The following is a 19,264-nucleotide window of genomic DNA, read 5'->3' on the forward strand; positions in this document are numbered from 1 at the left end:
ACCAGAAACCGTCAAAATGTTGCAAATTATTTCGCAAGTATGGAGTCGGCCATAATTTGCAACTTTTTAACACCACAAAAGTGGCGTAAAGCCGATGATATATGCTCTAAGAAAAAAAAAAAGTCCATACGAAGTTGTGGATTGTCTTACAATAGAATGATTATTATTTACATAAAACTGGAAATCCCCCTTTAGTTCCACAAGAGTCTGCTCCAACTGTAACATTTGAACTATGGCCCATCAACAACTCATTGCATTGATTCCATGTGAGAGAACAATCCTGTGATGAAACCCTGTAAGAATGACTACATCACCCTCCTGGCCGCTGCCATGTTGGGGGTCAGTGTGTGCCGCGCGGAGAGGTAACGGGATTGATTTCTGCTCTTGACTCTTCCCCTGCACAAATAGCTCTGTAATGAGAAGCACTCGCGCTCGTGTGTGTAACTCGTCTCGGGCATTTTTAGCAGTTAATATAAGACAGACATCTCGCCGTCTGGAGCGGTTTGTGTCTGCGCCGGCGGTGCGCTAATAAAAGCTTCGTATCTGAGAGGCCTCCACGTGAGCGCTCACAACATCTCACCTTGTATTGTCCTAACGTGATGGCCAACACAGGACTAGTTAGGCCAAAATACATCACTTGTTCATGTACTGCTGCATTACAAGGCATATATGCCATTCAGGAGTCTTGGAAAGATGGGTGGTAATCAGGATGACTGCAATTACAGCTCTGACAGGGGTTGTCCTGCAGCTTTCCTGGATCCCTGAATGGTAGACATGCATAGTCCTGATACATCATCTCCTCATGTACTGCTACATAATGACCTATTCATTTATTGTTGCATAACAAGGCAGTTTTGCCATTCAGGATTCCTGGAAAGCTGAATGACAACCTGTATGACTGCCATTACAGCCCCCACAGGGATTGTCCTCCAGCTTTCCCAGACTCCTTCCTTACAGATCTCCCTAGTTTTGCAGCAATACATCACCCACTCATGTACTGCGCCATTCAGGAACCTGGGAAAGATGGGAGACAATCAGTATGACTGCAATTACAGGGGTTGTTTTGCAGCCTTGAAGAACATTGACTTCCCAGTTTCGCAGTGATAGTTCCCCCACTCGTGTACTGCAGGATAACGAGAGAGATTTGCCATTCAGGAGTCTGGGAAAGTTGGACCACAACCCTCGTAAAGGTGGCCACGCTACTTGTCACCATTTTTAAGACTTCAGATTAGGTGAAATGTTGTCATTCTGGACAGAGCATTGTTGGTCTTGCTGGGCGATGCTGATTGCGCTATTGCTCGCCGTCCTTTGATCGTATATGGCGGCAGCGCGGGCGTCTTTTTTGGGGGCGTCTGGTTTTTCTGTGGATTCCTGGCGTTGGCTTCTCTAATAATTGAGGCGGCGACTACTCAGCACATTCTGATGTCGTCCGCTTTGGGGATAATGAGAGTTTGTGTTTATTTCCTGCGCTAACGAAGAGACGTATTAGCGAGGAGGCGACGCCATGACAGCAGCTGCCGGTTAAGACCTAGACCAGGACCCTGCAGAAGGAACCCACTGTGAGACCCGGCATGTCAGGAGGACCCGGCATCTCAACCATTCCTCAGACACGCTTCACTGATCTTTATAAGCAGGGGCCCCATGACAAACACGCATGGCATCCCGACTTAAGAAGAGTCAGATGTGGCGGCAGACCAGCCAAAGTCACATTCTACAGCAGCAGCAGATTGTATTGTCACCCAAATCGTGAACTCGCTGCAATTAATCCGCAATCGCCGTCATTAACATAATTAAATCTCCAGTCAGAAGTGAAAACGGATGAAATCGTATAAATCGCGTTCGAGATTGGGGGAGATTTATTATTGTGTTGTAAAGTTCAGGTAAAACCAGAAAGGTGTAAACTGCGCCAAATGTACACAATGGCGCCCGCTGTATGATTAATGTCTTTTCAGACCCCTTTCTTTACCTCACAGCTGGCGCACTTTACACCAATATTTTGCTCCATAAATATGGCGCTCTAAGCCACACCCCTTTTTCTAGACCCTTTTTCTAACTGAAAAAGACACACATAATAAATTTGCCGCTTTAACATTGTTACCACTTGTCGCCATCTTTATCATTGTTACCACTTGTCGCCATCTTTATCATTGTTACCACTTGTCGCCATCTTTATCATTGTTACCACTTGTCGCCATCTTTATCATTGTTACCACTTGTCGCCATCTTTATCATTGTTACCACTTGTCGCCATCTTTATCATTGTTACCACTTGTCGCCATCTTTATCATTGTTACCACTTGTCGCCATCTTTATCATTGTTACCACTTGTCTTTGTTTTTGTCACCATCGTTATCTTTGTCAACATTCTTATTTTTTTACCTCTTGTCGCCATAGTTGTCCTTCTCGTCGCCATCTTTATCAGTCACAGTTTGTCGCCAGCGTTAATATTGTCCCCGCATGTCGCCATCTTTATCATTGTCACCGCTTGTCTTTGTTTTTGTCGCCATCGTTATCTTTGTCACCGCTTCTCAACATTCTTATTTTTTTACCTCTTGTCGCCATAGTTGTCCTTCTCGTCGCCATCTTTATCAGTCACAGTTTGTCGCCGGCGTTAATATTGTCCCCGCATGTAGCCATCTTTATCATTGTCACCGCTTGTCATGAACGCCTCTGGGCCGCGCTGACCCCGCACAATCCCCAGGGGACAGAGGTTGCGATGTCTCGATGATCGGTGTTTCTTCACTGCTCGTGGTCTCCCGTTCCCGTTGTAGATCTAGTCATCGTGTCCTAGTGTAATCCTGTCACCGCGATGCCACCACCGGCGCAGTATGACGCCGTTCCGTTAGTATTCACACCCCCACAGACGGCCATGTTTGTTGTTGGGATTTAGAAGTTCACAAACATTTTTCAGAAGATCTGATGGAAAGTTCTGCCGGAGCGGAAACCATTTATGAGGAGGAATAATGAGATAATTGCATTATTGGGATGTGTACGGCCCGGCCTCCTCCTGTGTTCCCCTCCCCCGGCTCGGGCGCTGAACGCCACATTAGCCAATCGCTTGTACGTGTAGGTGGGTGATTATTTCCGCATGTGACGATGGAAAATCTCATAAAAAATGTTTACTGCTGGGCAGACCCGGGCGCTGCCATCCATCAGCTGAGGCCCGTCCTCTCCGGTCAGCGGCCACGTTCCAGCCGCCCGCTCGGCTTTAGTCATACACATGTCATGGCCGCCAGAAGTCAAGGAATACACATATAACATAGTCCTCCTGCTGTTACCACTGCGGCACAAGTCCAAATGTCCAGAATGCTCTGTTATTATTGTAAATTCTGGATTATTGGAATGACGTGTTTTACATCCAAAAATCCCTTTACAGTTCTAGACGTTCCCCATGTTGTAGATCTGGAGGTTTTCTATAAAAGGTGCCCATCCTCCAGTAGTATAATCACCTGCCAGTGCCGGAGTAACAGATTACTGATCCACCGGGTGCTGGATTACTGGAATGTTACTGTATAATTGTAAATCTGATCCCCATTAATCTCACTAATCAGTAATAATGGAGTCTGCGGGACTCATTCACGCATCACAACTAGAAAATCGGGAACAAATTATTGGGCTCATTCACGGTCTCTCCGCAATCGGCATCATGTAGAAAATGTTCCTGGAACGGCTTCTTTGGGAAACTGCGATCATGTGAGTGCGTGGAGAGGGCGCCAGAATGTTTTTTTTTTTTTTTATTAAACCCCACTTTTTCCACCGTAGGGGGGGGGGACTGTATAAATGTATGAAGTCCCTGAAGGTGTCAGCGCCCCCTCATTCCGCTTCTTTTGTGTTTTATTTCAGGACTGTTCGAGCTGTGAAGAATATAACATCGCAGCGCAGCTTCTGCCGCTCGCCACCGCCTTCTGCCGGGTGAGTGCCACGTTGTTTGTATCCTCTCCCTTGTATGTGCTTTACAATCTGAAGAAGTGGCCGCACTTGTAAACGTTACAGAAAGACAGAGGATTGTCTAGGCCGGATGCAATTGTAACAAACCCTCAGCTGTGAGTAGTATTTGATCAGGATTAGTTTTTTCAGCCTCGGAATATAAGCCCAAATGTTCCTATTCACTGACAGCAAGCAGAAATCTTCAACTTAAGTGGGAAAATAAAAACACAATGTTGCAGAGCTTTTCTTTTACACAATGTTGGGCTTGATTTACACGGGGAGGGGGGGGGGCAGAGCAATGTTAGACGGAAGGGGTTAACTGCAGACGTCTCTTATATGACCGCCGCTGTTTATTGTGAATCTGCATTTCTCGTGATCGCTGATATTTTTATTTTCTGGATTTATTTGTTTTCCTCGTCCCACTCCAGTGACGGGAAAGGTTAATCCTCACCGAGCGGACTCATGGGGAGTCATCCACTTGTGCAATGGGGGGAGGGGGGTAATGGTCTGACTACTGCCCCCCAAACGTTATTAAAAGCGCGCAGAGCCGGCAGCGATGGCTTTATTGTGTTACCACGACTCAGACACGTTTATATTTAGGAAATCCACCATGATTCACACCGACTCGTCATCTACATAAACCGCGAAGGTCGCGGCGACCCCGACTTCCTGGGTTCATACTGTAAAAATTCTTCTCCTCAGTTAGGAAATAGTTCTGTAATTAATCTGCTCATATTAACAATCTCCGTAATTAAATTCATAGACGGGTGTGTTCTGGCGCTCACGAGGGGAGATGCTAAAACTCTCTCTTAAAGGGGCAGTCTGTCTTCTCTCCATTGGCTGTGCAGATAAATGCAGCCTATTGTTCTCTGCTGTCAGCCATTTCAGGCTGTGGGAAGGCTGACTGTAGGACCAGTGAATATAATGTATTTCTCGCTGTTATCAGCCATTACCAGATGAGGAGGGGCTGACTGTAGGACAGGTTAATAGGTACATTATATAGATGCATCTATCATTGTATTGGTTACATTGTATAAATACATAATATCAGGTGCATAATAAAGATACATCGCGTGTGTGTGTGCGTGTGCGTGTGTGTGTGTGATAAAGATACATTGTAGCACGTGTATAATTCTAGATACATTTTATCAGTGCATTATAAAACTACATTGTGTGTGTGTGTGTGTGTGTGTGTGTGTGTGTAAGTGTGTAATAAAGATACATTGTATCGGGTGCATTATCTGGATTCATTGCTCTACAGGCCTTGCTTCCCAAGAAGTTGCGGCTGCAAAAATAAGTTTGTGTGCATGGGGCCTAAGGCTGGGTTCAGATGTCGCACTTGTTCTGCCGAAAATCCCCACAGCTCTGCAGCTCGTTTAGCTCAATGGCTTCAAGCCCATAGCTGTCCAGCTTGTTTATAAACTACAACTCCCAGCATTTCTTGTATTCCCGCTGGAGACTCGCAGGTTGGAGGTCGGGTTTGGCTGATCAGTAGTGACCATGTCCGCCCCGCTGTGTGACCTCTACATTCCGGTCATCACTTTCCCTTTCACTTTTGATCATTTGTTGCGTCTTCGGTTTTCCACGCGGTACCTGTCAATAATTGCCCCCTATGATCACATGATCCGCTCGGCCTTGCGCTCTGGAATTTATGGAGGAAGAAAGAGACAATTACTTCACAAGGAGGAACGTTCCTCTAATAGAAGGTGAGCCCTGTCAGGAAACCGAAACTTCCCCTGCCCAGGAGTGTCCTACAGAGGCTGCGCTCCCTACTCTGCCTCTACATTCACTGCTCAATCACCTCCCAAATCCTGTCAGCGCAAATAGCACCCTCTGTAGGGCATAATGGATCCTACATCATCTCACGGAAAGACCAAGGACAACACCATGTTATTATCCCGGCAAATTATAAACTCAACTCTGCTGCATCTGTACAAATATATCATCTAAATTCAGTGAACATTTGTAAAAATCCAGTAGAATATGTATTTGTGTTATTGAAGGGGTTGTTGTCCTCGATCACGTTCTGCCCTCACATCGTTTACTATAGGGATTTCCATAAAGGAGTTGTAGTCTTAACTGAGGTAGTAGTAATTCTCCGTTGCTGCCGTCCTTCATTAGAATAATACTAAGAATTGTATTAATAACGGACCGGGTCTTTCCATAACAGTAATTCAGAAATTCTTCAGAACCTGATTAATCCTAGAAATCTGATCTACGCACTCCTACACCTCATTTATTTAAAAGTATGTGCACCGTAGAGTAGTTTCTTGCCATGTGTGGGACGGGAAGGAGAAAAAACCTGTATACTTCTAAAGCCAAAGAAAAGAGATTTTCATTGGTATCTAGAAATTAGTTAAATCGAAGTAAAGGCTGTGTCCACCTCTAAACATGATCTGAAGATTATATATCCATAAATTACCTGTATTATATCTGCTGGCGGAGTCACTGTGTACAAACATTACATTACTTATCCTGTACTGATCCGGAGTTATATCCTGTATTATACTCCAGAGCTGCACTCACTATTCTGCTGGTGGAGTCACTGTGTACATACATTACATTACTTATCCTGTACTGATCCTGAATTACATCCTGTATTATACTCCAGAGCTGCACTCACTATTCTACTGGTGGAGTCACTGTGTACATACATTACATTACTTATCCTGTACTGATCCTGAGTTACATCCTGTATTATACTCCAGAGCTGCACTCACTATTCTGCTGGTGGAGTCACTGTGTACATACATTACTTATCCTATACTGATCCGGAGTTACATCCTGTATTATACTCCAGAGCTGCACTCACTATTCTACTGGTGGAGTCACTGTGTACATACATTACATTACTTATCCTGTACTGATCCTGAGTTATATCCTGTATTATACTCCAGAGCTGCACTCACTATTCTGCTGGTGGAATCACTGCGTACACACATTACATTACTTATCCTGTACTGATCCTGAGTTACATCCTGTATTATACTCCAGAGCTGTACTCACTATTCTGCTGGTGGGGTCACTGTGTACAAACATTACATTACTTATCCTGTACTGATCCTGAGTTAAATCCTGTATTATACCCCAGAGCTGTACTCACTATTCTGCTGGTGGAGTCACTGTGTACATACATTACATTACTTATCCTGTACTGATCCTGAGTTATATCCTGTATTATACTCCAGAGCTGCACTCACTATTCTGCTGGTGGAGTCACTGTGTACAAACATTACATTACTTATCCTGTACTGATCCTGAGTTACATCCTGTATTACACTCCAGAGCTGCACTCACTATTCTACTGGTGGAGTCACTGTGTACATACATTACATTACTTATCCTGTACTGATCCTGAGTTATATCCTGTATTATACTCCAGAGCTGCACTCACTATTCTGCTGGTGGAATCCCTGCGTACACACATTACATTACTTATCCTGTACTGATCCTGAGTTATATCCTGTATTATACTCCAGAGCTGTACTCACTATTCTGCTGGTGGAATCCCTGTGTACATACATTACATTACTTATCCTGTACTGATCCTGAGTTACATCCTGTATTATACTCCTGAGCTGCACTCTCAATTATTGGAAACCAAAAGCTTGTGCACATACTCCCCCCTAACAATTTAGCTGAGCTCCTATAATGCAGGGAGCAGTTTTTCCTACATCAGGTGACAGTGCAGTGTCTAGCCTAAAGGTGTAGTGTTATGGCAGACTATTATGGCGTGTGTATATACCATAAATGTCTCATAGATGCAGGTCCCACATCGAGGACCTGCACCGATCTACCACACAAAGGTCCCTTAAACCCGCCAAGCCAGCTGTTTTGGAAACAGACGAGTATACTAAGCTAAACTGTATCTGGAACTCCTATAGAAGTATATGGGAGTTAGGAAATGTCGTAGCACACAGGTGGCCCCCACATCTCCCAGGCATTTATGGCATATCCTGTGGCTATGCCATAAATGTCGGTCATGACCCACCCCTGTAATGATGGCAGTAGCCAGAATACAAATAAACGGGGCACTCTGTGCAGGCACTAAACATGCAGACAATGCTGGGATATTTCTGCTCAGAAGCTAGCGGAATTGTAAATGCAGCTCTGGAGTATAATACAGGCTGTGATTCAGGATTTACAAAGTGCCTCCACTGTTCACATAGATTCGTTGTGTATATAAACGGTAAGCTTGTGATCAGCGGCAGAATAGAGTCATGGCAGCCGTTACATTTAAGAACGTGATTTCTGGGAAATTGTCAAAGAGCAGGAGGGAACACTGCGCAGCTTTCACTTGCGGAGCGGCCCATAATTACCGCATCAAATCAAAACACAAAACTTTATTATTACTCCACCAGAATAGCTGGGTCTTCTGTTCGTTGGACCAGGTCTTTTGGGATAAGCCGAGCTCCGAACACTGTGATCCTCTTATTTCCAAAATCTGTCGTTATTTCTGGATTGGGTCGAATCAACAATTTCAATCTTAATAGCTTTTTGTTTTCAGCCAAGTCTAAGATCTCTAACGGGAAATGAAAAAAAACCAATAAGTATTATGCTGCTCATAGGTAATAAAGATGTCAACCAAACACTTTGTAACAGTTTACAGTGGAGTCGCTCTATAAATCAGAGCAATCTCCAGCATTCTCTGCTTGTTCAGTGTCTACACAGAAGAAAATAACTGCCCCTGCATGAAAGGAGCTCCGCTCAGATGTTAGTGGAATATCTGTCGATAAGCTTTCTGTATCCAATAACAACCAGCAGAATAGTGAGTGCAGCTGTGGAGTATAATACAGGATATAACTCAGGATCAGTACAGGATAAGTAATGTAATGTACGTACACAGTGACTCCACCAGCAGAATAGTGAGTGCAGCTCTGGAGTATAATACAGGATGTAACTCAGGATCAGTACAGGATATGTAATGTATGTACACAGTGACTACCAGCAGAATAGTGAGTGCAGCTCTGGAGTATAATACAGGATATAACTCAGGATCAGTACAGGATAAGTAATGTAATGTATGTACACAGTGACTCCACCAGCAGAATAGTGAGTGCAGCTCTGGAGTATAATAGTATAATACAGGATGTAACTCAGGATCAGTACAGGATAAGTAATGTAATGTATGTACACAGTGACTCCACCAGCAGAATAGTGAGTGCAGCTCTGGAGTATAATACAGGATATAACTCGGGATCAGTACAGGATAAGTAATGTATGTGCACAGTGTCTCCACCAGCAGAATAGTAAGTGCCGCTCTGGAGTATAATACAGGATGTAACTCAGGATCAGTACAGGATAAGTAATATATGTACACAGTGACTCCACCAGCAGAATAGTAAGTGCCGCTCTGGAGTATAATACAGGATGTAACTCCGTATCCGTACAGGATAAGTAATGTAATGTATGTACACAGTGACTGCACTAGCAGAATAGGGAGTGCAGCTCTGGAGTATAATACAGGATATAACTCAGGATCAGTACAGGATAAGTAATGTATGTACACAGTGACTTCACCTGCAGAATAGTGAGTGCAGCTCTGGAGTATAATACAGGATGTAACTCAGGATCAGTACAGGATAAGTAATGTATGTGCACAGTGTCTCCACCAGCAGAATAGTGAGTACTGCTCTGGGGTATAATACAGGATGTAACTCAGGATCAGTACAGGATAAGTAATGTATGTACACAGTGACTCCACCAGCAGAATAGTGAGTGCAGCTCTGGAGTATAATATAGGATGTAACTCAGGATCAGTACAGGATAAGTAATGTCATGTATGTACACAGTGACTCCACCAGCAGAATAGTGAGTGCAGCTCTGCAGTATAATACAGGATATAACTCAGGATCAGTACAGGATAAGTAATGTAATGTATGTACACACTGACTCCACCAGCAGAATAGTGAGTGCAGCTCTGGAGTATAATACAGGATGTAACTCAGGATCAGTACAGGATAAGTAATGTAATGTATGTACACAGTGACTCCACCAGCAGAATAGTGAGTACTGCTCTGGAGTATAATACAGGATGTAATGTCATGTCAAATTACAAATAAATTCTATATTTAATGGTGGAGATATTATAATCCAGCATGTCTGTATCTGCATCCCCTTAAATATTTTAGAATGTTTCTCCTGTGTTGTACATACTGACAGTTAAATGGAAATATATCCTAGCAAGTGTATTTTTTGTTTTGCTATTAAACTCTGTGCAGATATTCACAGAAATTGTATCCCCTGATTTGAGCCCTTCTCTCCCAGGCTGCCATAGATCAGGAACTGGATAAGCCACAGAGATTGGAGCAGGGAGGAGAGGGCGGGGACTGTGCATTTCTATGAAGTCCAGGTGACTGTGACTAATAACCGCTCCATAGCCAGTAAACATGGCTGCTGTAATTTACAGGTTACTACCTGGGCCCTGGGATAAAGGAAATAATAGGTTGGCACAGAACTAGAGGAGCTCACGCTACTGTGTGTTTTATTTTTGAGCGCTGATGTGTTTAACACGGTCTCCAGATTGTCCACAGTTCCCTAAATTTCTGCCGTCTCCTTTGTACAGATGAAATATAAGATCTACTTCACTATTGTATTAGACATCAAGGAAAACCTCAAAACCAAAACATTTTGAACTTCACGTAAATCTCAGGTTGAATGTCACAGATCTCCAGCATTGTAAATTCCACAGATTCACTATTACATACTTAGTGGTGACAGGAAGAAATGCTTAATGTTGTCCCTGGAGGCCTCCGACCATATTGACTTTGACTTCTTTTCCTATGACGAATAATCAAGTACTTTGTACCCCCCAGTGTTTTGTTAATGAGTCAGTCTGGCCTTGTTTGACCTGGTCGCTGGGGGTTAATAGAGGTCAAGAGCAGTCTCATTCCTGTTGTGTCTGTCATCCCTCATAAATCAATCATCCTTTCCCTGTCTATTAGGAGAGAATGTTATATTCTGTGGCCCTATATCTCTGACCGCTGGTTTCCACAGGAGCCATTATTACCGACTCATTGTAATAGTTCAGACTGTTCATGATATTTATTAATATAATCTCTCTTCCTTTTTCAGTCTTTTCATTCTCATGTTCAAATACTGTAATGCTTCCAACTATGTGCAAGAATATAACTACTATAATACTGCTCCTATATACAAGAATATAACTACTATAATACTGCCCCCTATATACAAGAATATAACTACTATAATACTGCTCCTATATACAAGAATATAACTACTATAATATTGACCCCTATATACAAGAATATAACTACTATAATACTGCCCCTATATACAAGAATATAACTACTATAATACTGCTCCTATATACAAGAATATAACTACTATAATACTGCTCCTATATACAAGAATATAACTACTATAATATTGACCCCTATATACAAGAATATAACTACTATAATACTGCTCCTATATACAAGAATATAACTACTATAATATTGACCCCTATATACAAGAATATAACTACTATAATACTGCTCCTATATACAAGAATATAACTACTATAATACTGCCCCTATATACAAGAATATAACTACTATAATACTACCCCCTATATACAAGAATATAACTACTATAATACTGCCCTATATACAAGAATATAACTACTATAATACTGCCCTATATACAAGAATATAACTACTATAATACTGCTCCTATATACAAGAATATAACTACTATAATACTGCTCCTATATACAAGAATATAACTACTATAATACTGCCCCTATATACAAGAATATAACTACTATAATACTGCTCCTATATACAAGAATATAACTACTATAATACTGCCCCCTATATACAAGAATATAACTACTATAATACTGCCTCCTATATACAAGAATATAACTACTATAATACTGCCCCCTATATACAAGAATATAACTACTATAATACTGCCCCCTATGTACAAGAATATAACTACTATAATACTGCCCCCTATGTACAAGAATATAACTACTATAATACTGCCTCCTATATACAAGAATATAACTACTATAATACTGCCCCTATATACAAGAATAGAACTACTATAATACTGCCTCTATATACAAGAATAGAACTACTATAATACTGCCCCTATATACAAGAATATAACTACTATAATACTGCCCCCTATATACAAGAATATAACTACTATAATACTGCTCCTATATACAAGAATATAACTACTAGAATACTGCCCCTATATACAAGAATATAACTACTATAATACTTCTCCTATATACAGAATATAACTACTATAATACTGCCCCTTATATACAAGAATATAACTACTAGAATACTGCCCCTATATACAAGAATATAACTACTAGAATACTGCCCCTATATACAAGAATATAACTACTATAATACTTCTCCTATATACAGAATATAACTACTATAATACTGCCCCTTATATACAAGAATATAACTACTATAGTACTGCTCCTATATACAAAAATATAACTACTATAATACTGCCCCTGTATACAGGAATATAACTACTATAATACTGCTCCTATATACAAGAATATAACTACTATAATACTGCCCCCTATATACAAGAATATAATTACTATAATACTTCCCCCCTATATACAAGAATATAACTACTATAATACTGCCCCTATATACAAGAATATAACTACTATAATACTACCCCTATATACAAGAATATAACTGCTATAATACTGCTCCTATATACAAGAATATAACTACTATAACACTGCCCCTATATACAAGAATATAACTACTATAATACTTCCCCCTATATACAAGAATATAACTACTATAATACTACCCCCTATATACATGAATATAACTACTATAATATTGACCCCTATATACAAGAATATAACCACTATAATACTACCCCCTATATACAAGAATATAACTACTATAATACTGCTCCTATATACAAGAATATAACTACTATAATACTACCCCCTATATACAAGAATATAACTACTATAATACTGCCCCCTATGTACAAGAATATAACTACTATAATATTGACCCCTATATACAAGAATATAACTACTATAATACTGCCCCCTATATACAAGAATATAACTACTATAATACTGCCCCCTATATACAAGAATATAACTACTATAATACTGCTCCTATATACACGAATATAACTACTATAATACTGCTCCTATATACAAGAATATAACTACTATAATATTGACCCTATGTATAAGAATATAACTACTATAATACTGCCCCCTATATACAAGAATATAACTACTAGAATACTGCCCCTATATACAAGAATATAACTACTATAATACTGCTCCTATATACAAGAATATAACTACTATAATACTGCTCCTATATACAGGAATATAACTACTATAATACTGCTCCTATATACAAGAATATAACTACTATAATACTACCCCCTATATACAAGAATATAACCACTATAATACTGCTCCCTATATACAAGAATATAACTACTATAATACTGCCCCTATATATAAGAATATAACTACTATAATACTGCTCCTATATACAAGAATATAACTACTATAATACTGCCCCCTATATACAAGAATATAACTACTATAATGCTGGCCCTATATACAAGAATATAACTACTATAATACTGCCCCCCTATATACAAGAATATAACTACTATAATACTGGCCCTATATACAAGAATATAACTACTATAATACTGGCCCTATATACAAGAATATAACTACTATAATACTGCCCCTATATACAAGAATATAACTACTATAATACTGCCCCCTATATACAAGAATATAACTACTATAATACTGCCCCTATATACAAGAATATAACTACTATAATACTGCCCCTATATACAAGAATATAACTACTATAATACTACCCCCTATATACAAGATTATAACCACTATAATACTGCCCCTATATACAAGAATATAAATACTATAATACTGCCCCTATATACAAGAATATAAATACTATAATACTGCCCCTATATACAAGAATATAACTACTATAATACTGCCCCTATATACAAGAATATAACTACTATAATACTGCTCCCTATATACAAGAATATAACTACTATAATACTGCCCCTATATATAAGAATATAACTACTATAATACTGCTCCTATATATAAGAATATAACTACTATAATACTGCTCCTATATACAAGAATATAACTACTATAATACTGCTCCTATATACAAGAATATAACTACTATAATACTGCACCCTATATACAAGAATATAACTACTATAGTACTGCTCCTATATACAAGACTATAACTACTATAATACTGCCCCTATATATAAGAATATAATTACTATAATACTGCTCCTATATATAAGAATATAACTACTATAATACTGCTCCCTATATACAAGAATATAACTACTATAATACTGCCTCCTATATACAAGAATATAACTACTATAATACTGCCCCTATATACAAGAATATAACTACTATAATACTGCCTCCTATATACAAGAATATAACTACTATAATACTGCCCCCTATATACAAGAATATAACTACTATAATACTGCCCCTATATACAAGAATATAACTACTATAATACTGCTCCTATATACAAGAATATAACTGCTATAATACTGCCCCTATATACAAGAATATAACTACTATAATACTGCTCCTATATACAAGAATATAACTACTATAATACTGCCCCCCTATATACAAGAATATAACTACTATAATACTGGCCCTATATACAAGAATATAACTACTATAATACTGCCCCCTATATACAATAATATAATTACTATAATACTTCCCCCCTATATACAAGAATATAACTACTATAATACTGCCCCTATATACAAGAATATAACTACTATAATACTGCCCCCTATATACAATAATATAATTACTATAATACTTCCCCCCTATATACAAGAATATAACTACTATAATACTGCCCCTATATACAAGAATATAACTACTATAATACTGCCCCTATATACAAGAATATAACTGCTATAATACTGCTCCTATATACAAGAATATAACTACTATAACACTGCCCCTATATACAAGAATATAACTACTATAATACTTCCCCCTATATACAAGAATATAACTACTATAATACTGCTCCTATATACAAGAATATAACTACTATAATACTGCCCCCTATATACAAGAATATAACTACTATAATACTGCCTCCTATATACAAGAATATAACTACTATAATACTGCCCCCTATATACAAGAATATAACTACTATAATACTGCCCCCTATGTACAAGAATATAACTACTATAATACTGCCCCTGTATACAGGAATATAACTACTATAATACTGCTCCTATATACAAGAATATAACTACTATAATACTGCCCCCTATATACAATAATATAACTACTATAATACTGCCCCTATATACAAGAATAGAACTACTATAATACTGCCCCCTATATACAAGAATATAACTACTATAATACTGCCCCTATATACAAGAATATAACTACTATAATACTGCTCCTATATACAAGAATATAACTGCTATAATACTGCCCCTATATACAAGAATATAACTACTATAATACTGCTCCTATATACAAGAATATAACTGCTATAATACTGCCCCTATATACAAGAATATAACTACTATAATACTGCTCTCTATATACAAGAATATAACTACTATAATACTGCCCCTATATACAAGAATATAACTACTATAATACTGCCCCTATATATAAGAATATAACTACTATAATACTGCTCCTATATATAAGAATATAACTACTATAATACTGCTCCCTATATACAGGAATATAACTACTATAATACTGCCCCCTATGTACAAGAATATGTATATTTTAATATCCATTTAGAATTGCTTGTTGTTGGTTTTCACGAAGATCAGAAGCATCAGAATTAAGCAGCCTGCCTAGCTATTAACAGCAGCACATAATATTTAAGCTCATGAATACGCAATAAACTTCTTTTTATTAATCTCTTGTTCATCAGCAGAGGAGTGAATATGGTGGCGCAGTAATCACCCCTCCGGTTCAGTAACTTCTACTTCCAGTGTGTTGGGGTTATAGACGTTACTTGTGAGTCTCTCCGTATTACGTGCGGGTCAGTGGTACGGTACGTTCCGATAGTGAGACACATTTTCAGCTTGGCACACGATGGAGGCCGCCAGATGTTGTGCCGGGCGTGAGGTGACAATGAAATCTACAGGCTTGTTACTTGTATGTGTTACTTAGGTATTATCGGTATTGCACCAGTCAGTGTCTTACTTCATGGCTGATGTAAACCATTAGGATGGGGGCGATCTACCCTAAAACTACTATAAATGTCACATTCAGCGTGCAGTAAATGAGAGGAATTGTGTCCTCCTAGAAATGATGATGGCGCTTTAATAACCTTCGTGTTAAATCATTTAGGGTTTCTATAGAAGAGAGACGGGATGACCTCCAGGCGTGGGATGGCCGGCAGTATTATAATACTGTGGATGGGGTCTTGGGTGGGGCTTGTACGGCTGCTCCTGGGTTTTGTGCCGTCCTCTTTCTGCCGTAGGATCCGGGTTGGGTCGTCTTGTGGTGCATAGATCCCGGTCTGGCAGGTCTTGGGTTAGTGGACTGTGGCAGTCATGAACGTCACGTCTTTTTCTGTAGTCGTAGAGGGTAGTTCGGTTGGGTTGATATGGTCATTATGTGTCATATAGACGTAGAATTGGAGCCGTCGTTTATCCAATGTCTGGTATTTGGGTTGAATCCTTGGGGTAGTTTTGGGTTAGGGTCATTGTGACGGGCTGACAGAGGAGGGTTGGGATGGCCGTGGCTACCAGATATTGATCATGGTTATCCAGGTGTAGTAGCCATAGTTTTGCCTGTATTGGCAGAGTCCTGGCTGTTAGATCTTAGGTTATTAGACTATAGTAACCCAAAATAACCCTAAATGTCTGGTATTCTGCTCTGCTCATATATAGAGGTCACGGAATTGGTATGACCTCGACCGGCACATCTTGGGGTTGTAGTCCCAGGTGTGGGATTTGCTCACACGATGGAGAGCTCTGGCTTCGGCTGATCATGTGTATAAGGTCTTGTGCCGTATAGATGGAGCACTGAAGCAATTGGCAATCTACCAGTAGTAGCCATGGATGTCCAGTATGGGTAGAGCCCTGTGTATAGTACCCACATGATAGAGGGCTGTGTGTTGGAACACCGGTGGCCACCATGGAATTGGGGCAACCATGGCCTCCATACGTTGTGTTGGGGGTTGGCGTAGCCTTCACCTCCTGTGTTGAGCTGTGAGACATTGGCATCTTGGCATCGCTCTGGTCTATGAATGGTTGTAATTAGCGTTTCACATGGTTCGTTACATGTCCCCAGCGCATATTATTACATATCGGGGTCACTTTGCTCCTTTTTCATCTTCTCTCCAGGGAGAAAATTTCATGCTAAAATCTCTGATGTTCAACACATTTTGTTTTTCCCATTATTTAATATAAATAACAGCAAAACATCAGGAAACAGGACCCAGGATGTTATTTCCATTATCTCTTCTTATTGCCACGAGCGTTTCCAGGAATCCCGGAGTCTTATTTCTAGTGATGAGACCGGATATTCGGTGCCAACTCATAAAACAGAAGGTCTGGTTGAGCGCCATGGGTCGTCTGTCTCCTCCATCATCTTCTCTTCAATGTCTCCTAACCTGCCGGAGATCATATCGGAGGACACGGACTGCTGGACTACCTGTGCCCGGGGTCTGTGGTCAGTGGATCAGTCATGATGGCTCTTCTATGAGGGAAGGACGTGGTATACTGTATATTCGGGGGTGTGAAGAGTGAGGTGCAGCAAGAAGGCCAAAGACATTCGACTGCTTTTCTCGATTCCAACGCCATCCACTGACCTTTTCTCGATTCCAAAGCCATCCACTGACCGTCCGTCATCTATGGGACCCGGCTGTCCTTTGGTAGAGGCGATGCTTTGGGTGGGAGGGATCCTACATAATAGATATATCTTCTCCAATCATTTTGATTCCCTGGAGATAAGTGGCGCCATAGGGTCTGGGAGTGGTCAAGTGAGTGGCTGGCCTTAGTGTAGGACCGTGGCTCTTAATTCAGTTCCCGAGAATATGAGGGCACCTGTGCGTATGTAGCGTAGAGCGACCCTGGCAACTACTATAGGGCCTGTGGAGAATTAATTTATTATTTCACGCCAACCTATTCAGCAGGTCTTGTGCAGACGTTGTGCTCACTCACTGTCCCCCATGAGGCTCACAATCTAAATTCCCTATCTGGATATTTTTGGAATGTGGGAGGAATTCGGAGTAGCCGGAAGAAACCCCCGAGAACATACAAACTCCATGCAGATGTTGGGAGAATGGGGAGTGAACTGTTCACCCACAACCATTACAACACCAAACAAGGGGACGGGCAGGAAGGTCGCCCCAAGGTTATCTATGTGACCCCTCTCGTGTATGTTCTTGCTTTATGGGGAAATCTAGAACAGATACTTTGTGGGATTTGTAGTTGGTTCTGTAGTGCCTGCTGTGACTTGTTGTTCCCGGACGGCCGGAGCTCTCCAGGGTGCAGGATATTTGTACATTTTAATAAGTGCTACATAATTCTAAACACGCGCTCCCAGAACAATGCAGGGTAACAAAGCGAGCGGGAGGAGAGCCGTGCCGTGGAAATGGGGACAGAGCCTGGAGGAGGACGCCACATTCTTCTGGCCTCCAGAATTTGCGCATCGCTATAATTTACGACTACTGACTGGGGGATACAAGCAGAACAATCACCCCCAGCAGAGGCAGCTGCTCCGCACAGTGTCACACGATGACACAGCAACATGGAGGAAGATGAGGAGGGACACAGGACAACCAATGCTAAGCAACGATCATCCCAGGGACGGCAGCTATAGAAATTATTACCTTCCATTTGTATGTAGTGCCAACGTAGCCTGCAGCATTGTACAGTGAATCCATTCATGGGAACATCCACAATCTAACACAGACATGAGGAGAACGTGCCGGATCCAGGCAGATGTCACCTCTTATCTGCATTCAAACCAATGACCTTATCTTTAGCTGCATTACTATTGGAAACTAAAATCCACCTCCCTCCCCATGGCGGCTGCTCTTCCCCTTCCTCATGCTTTGCACTGCAGCACTACTCCATTCGCTTAAGTGCATCGTCTTTTGGAGCTGGAGGTATTTTGAAATACAGTTCCACCAGATATGAAGTTTTTAACTGAGAAAGTGCTGACATCAACTTTGTCTCTTTTGGATATTTTGAAATCCCCCCCCCCCTTGTTTTATCAGAGGCTCAGACTGATGCTCTTTCCATCCTCCATACTTTA

The 19,264-nt window shown here is 40.5% G+C and overlaps 1 protein-coding gene across 4 annotated transcripts in view; it reads left to right on the forward strand.

Annotated features, from left to right (window-relative positions):
• The window catches only part of SBF2 (SET binding factor 2), a 210,325-nt gene that overhangs the window by 138,045 nt on the left and 53,016 nt on the right, over positions 1-19,264 (forward strand). For all 4 annotated transcript variants that reach the window (XM_075838160.1, XM_075838161.1, XM_075838162.1 and 1 more), the window contains exon 17: positions 3,844-3,912. In XM_075838160.1, the coding sequence (XP_075694275.1) occupies positions 3,844-3,912 (69 nt within the window). The remainder of the gene's footprint in view (positions 1-3,843; positions 3,913-19,264) is intronic.

The sequence above is a fragment of the Rhinoderma darwinii genome, chromosome 9, assembly GCF_050947455.1.
Source record: "Rhinoderma darwinii isolate aRhiDar2 chromosome 9, aRhiDar2.hap1, whole genome shotgun sequence".
Lineage (NCBI taxonomy): Eukaryota > Metazoa > Chordata > Amphibia > Anura > Rhinodermatidae > Rhinoderma > Rhinoderma darwinii.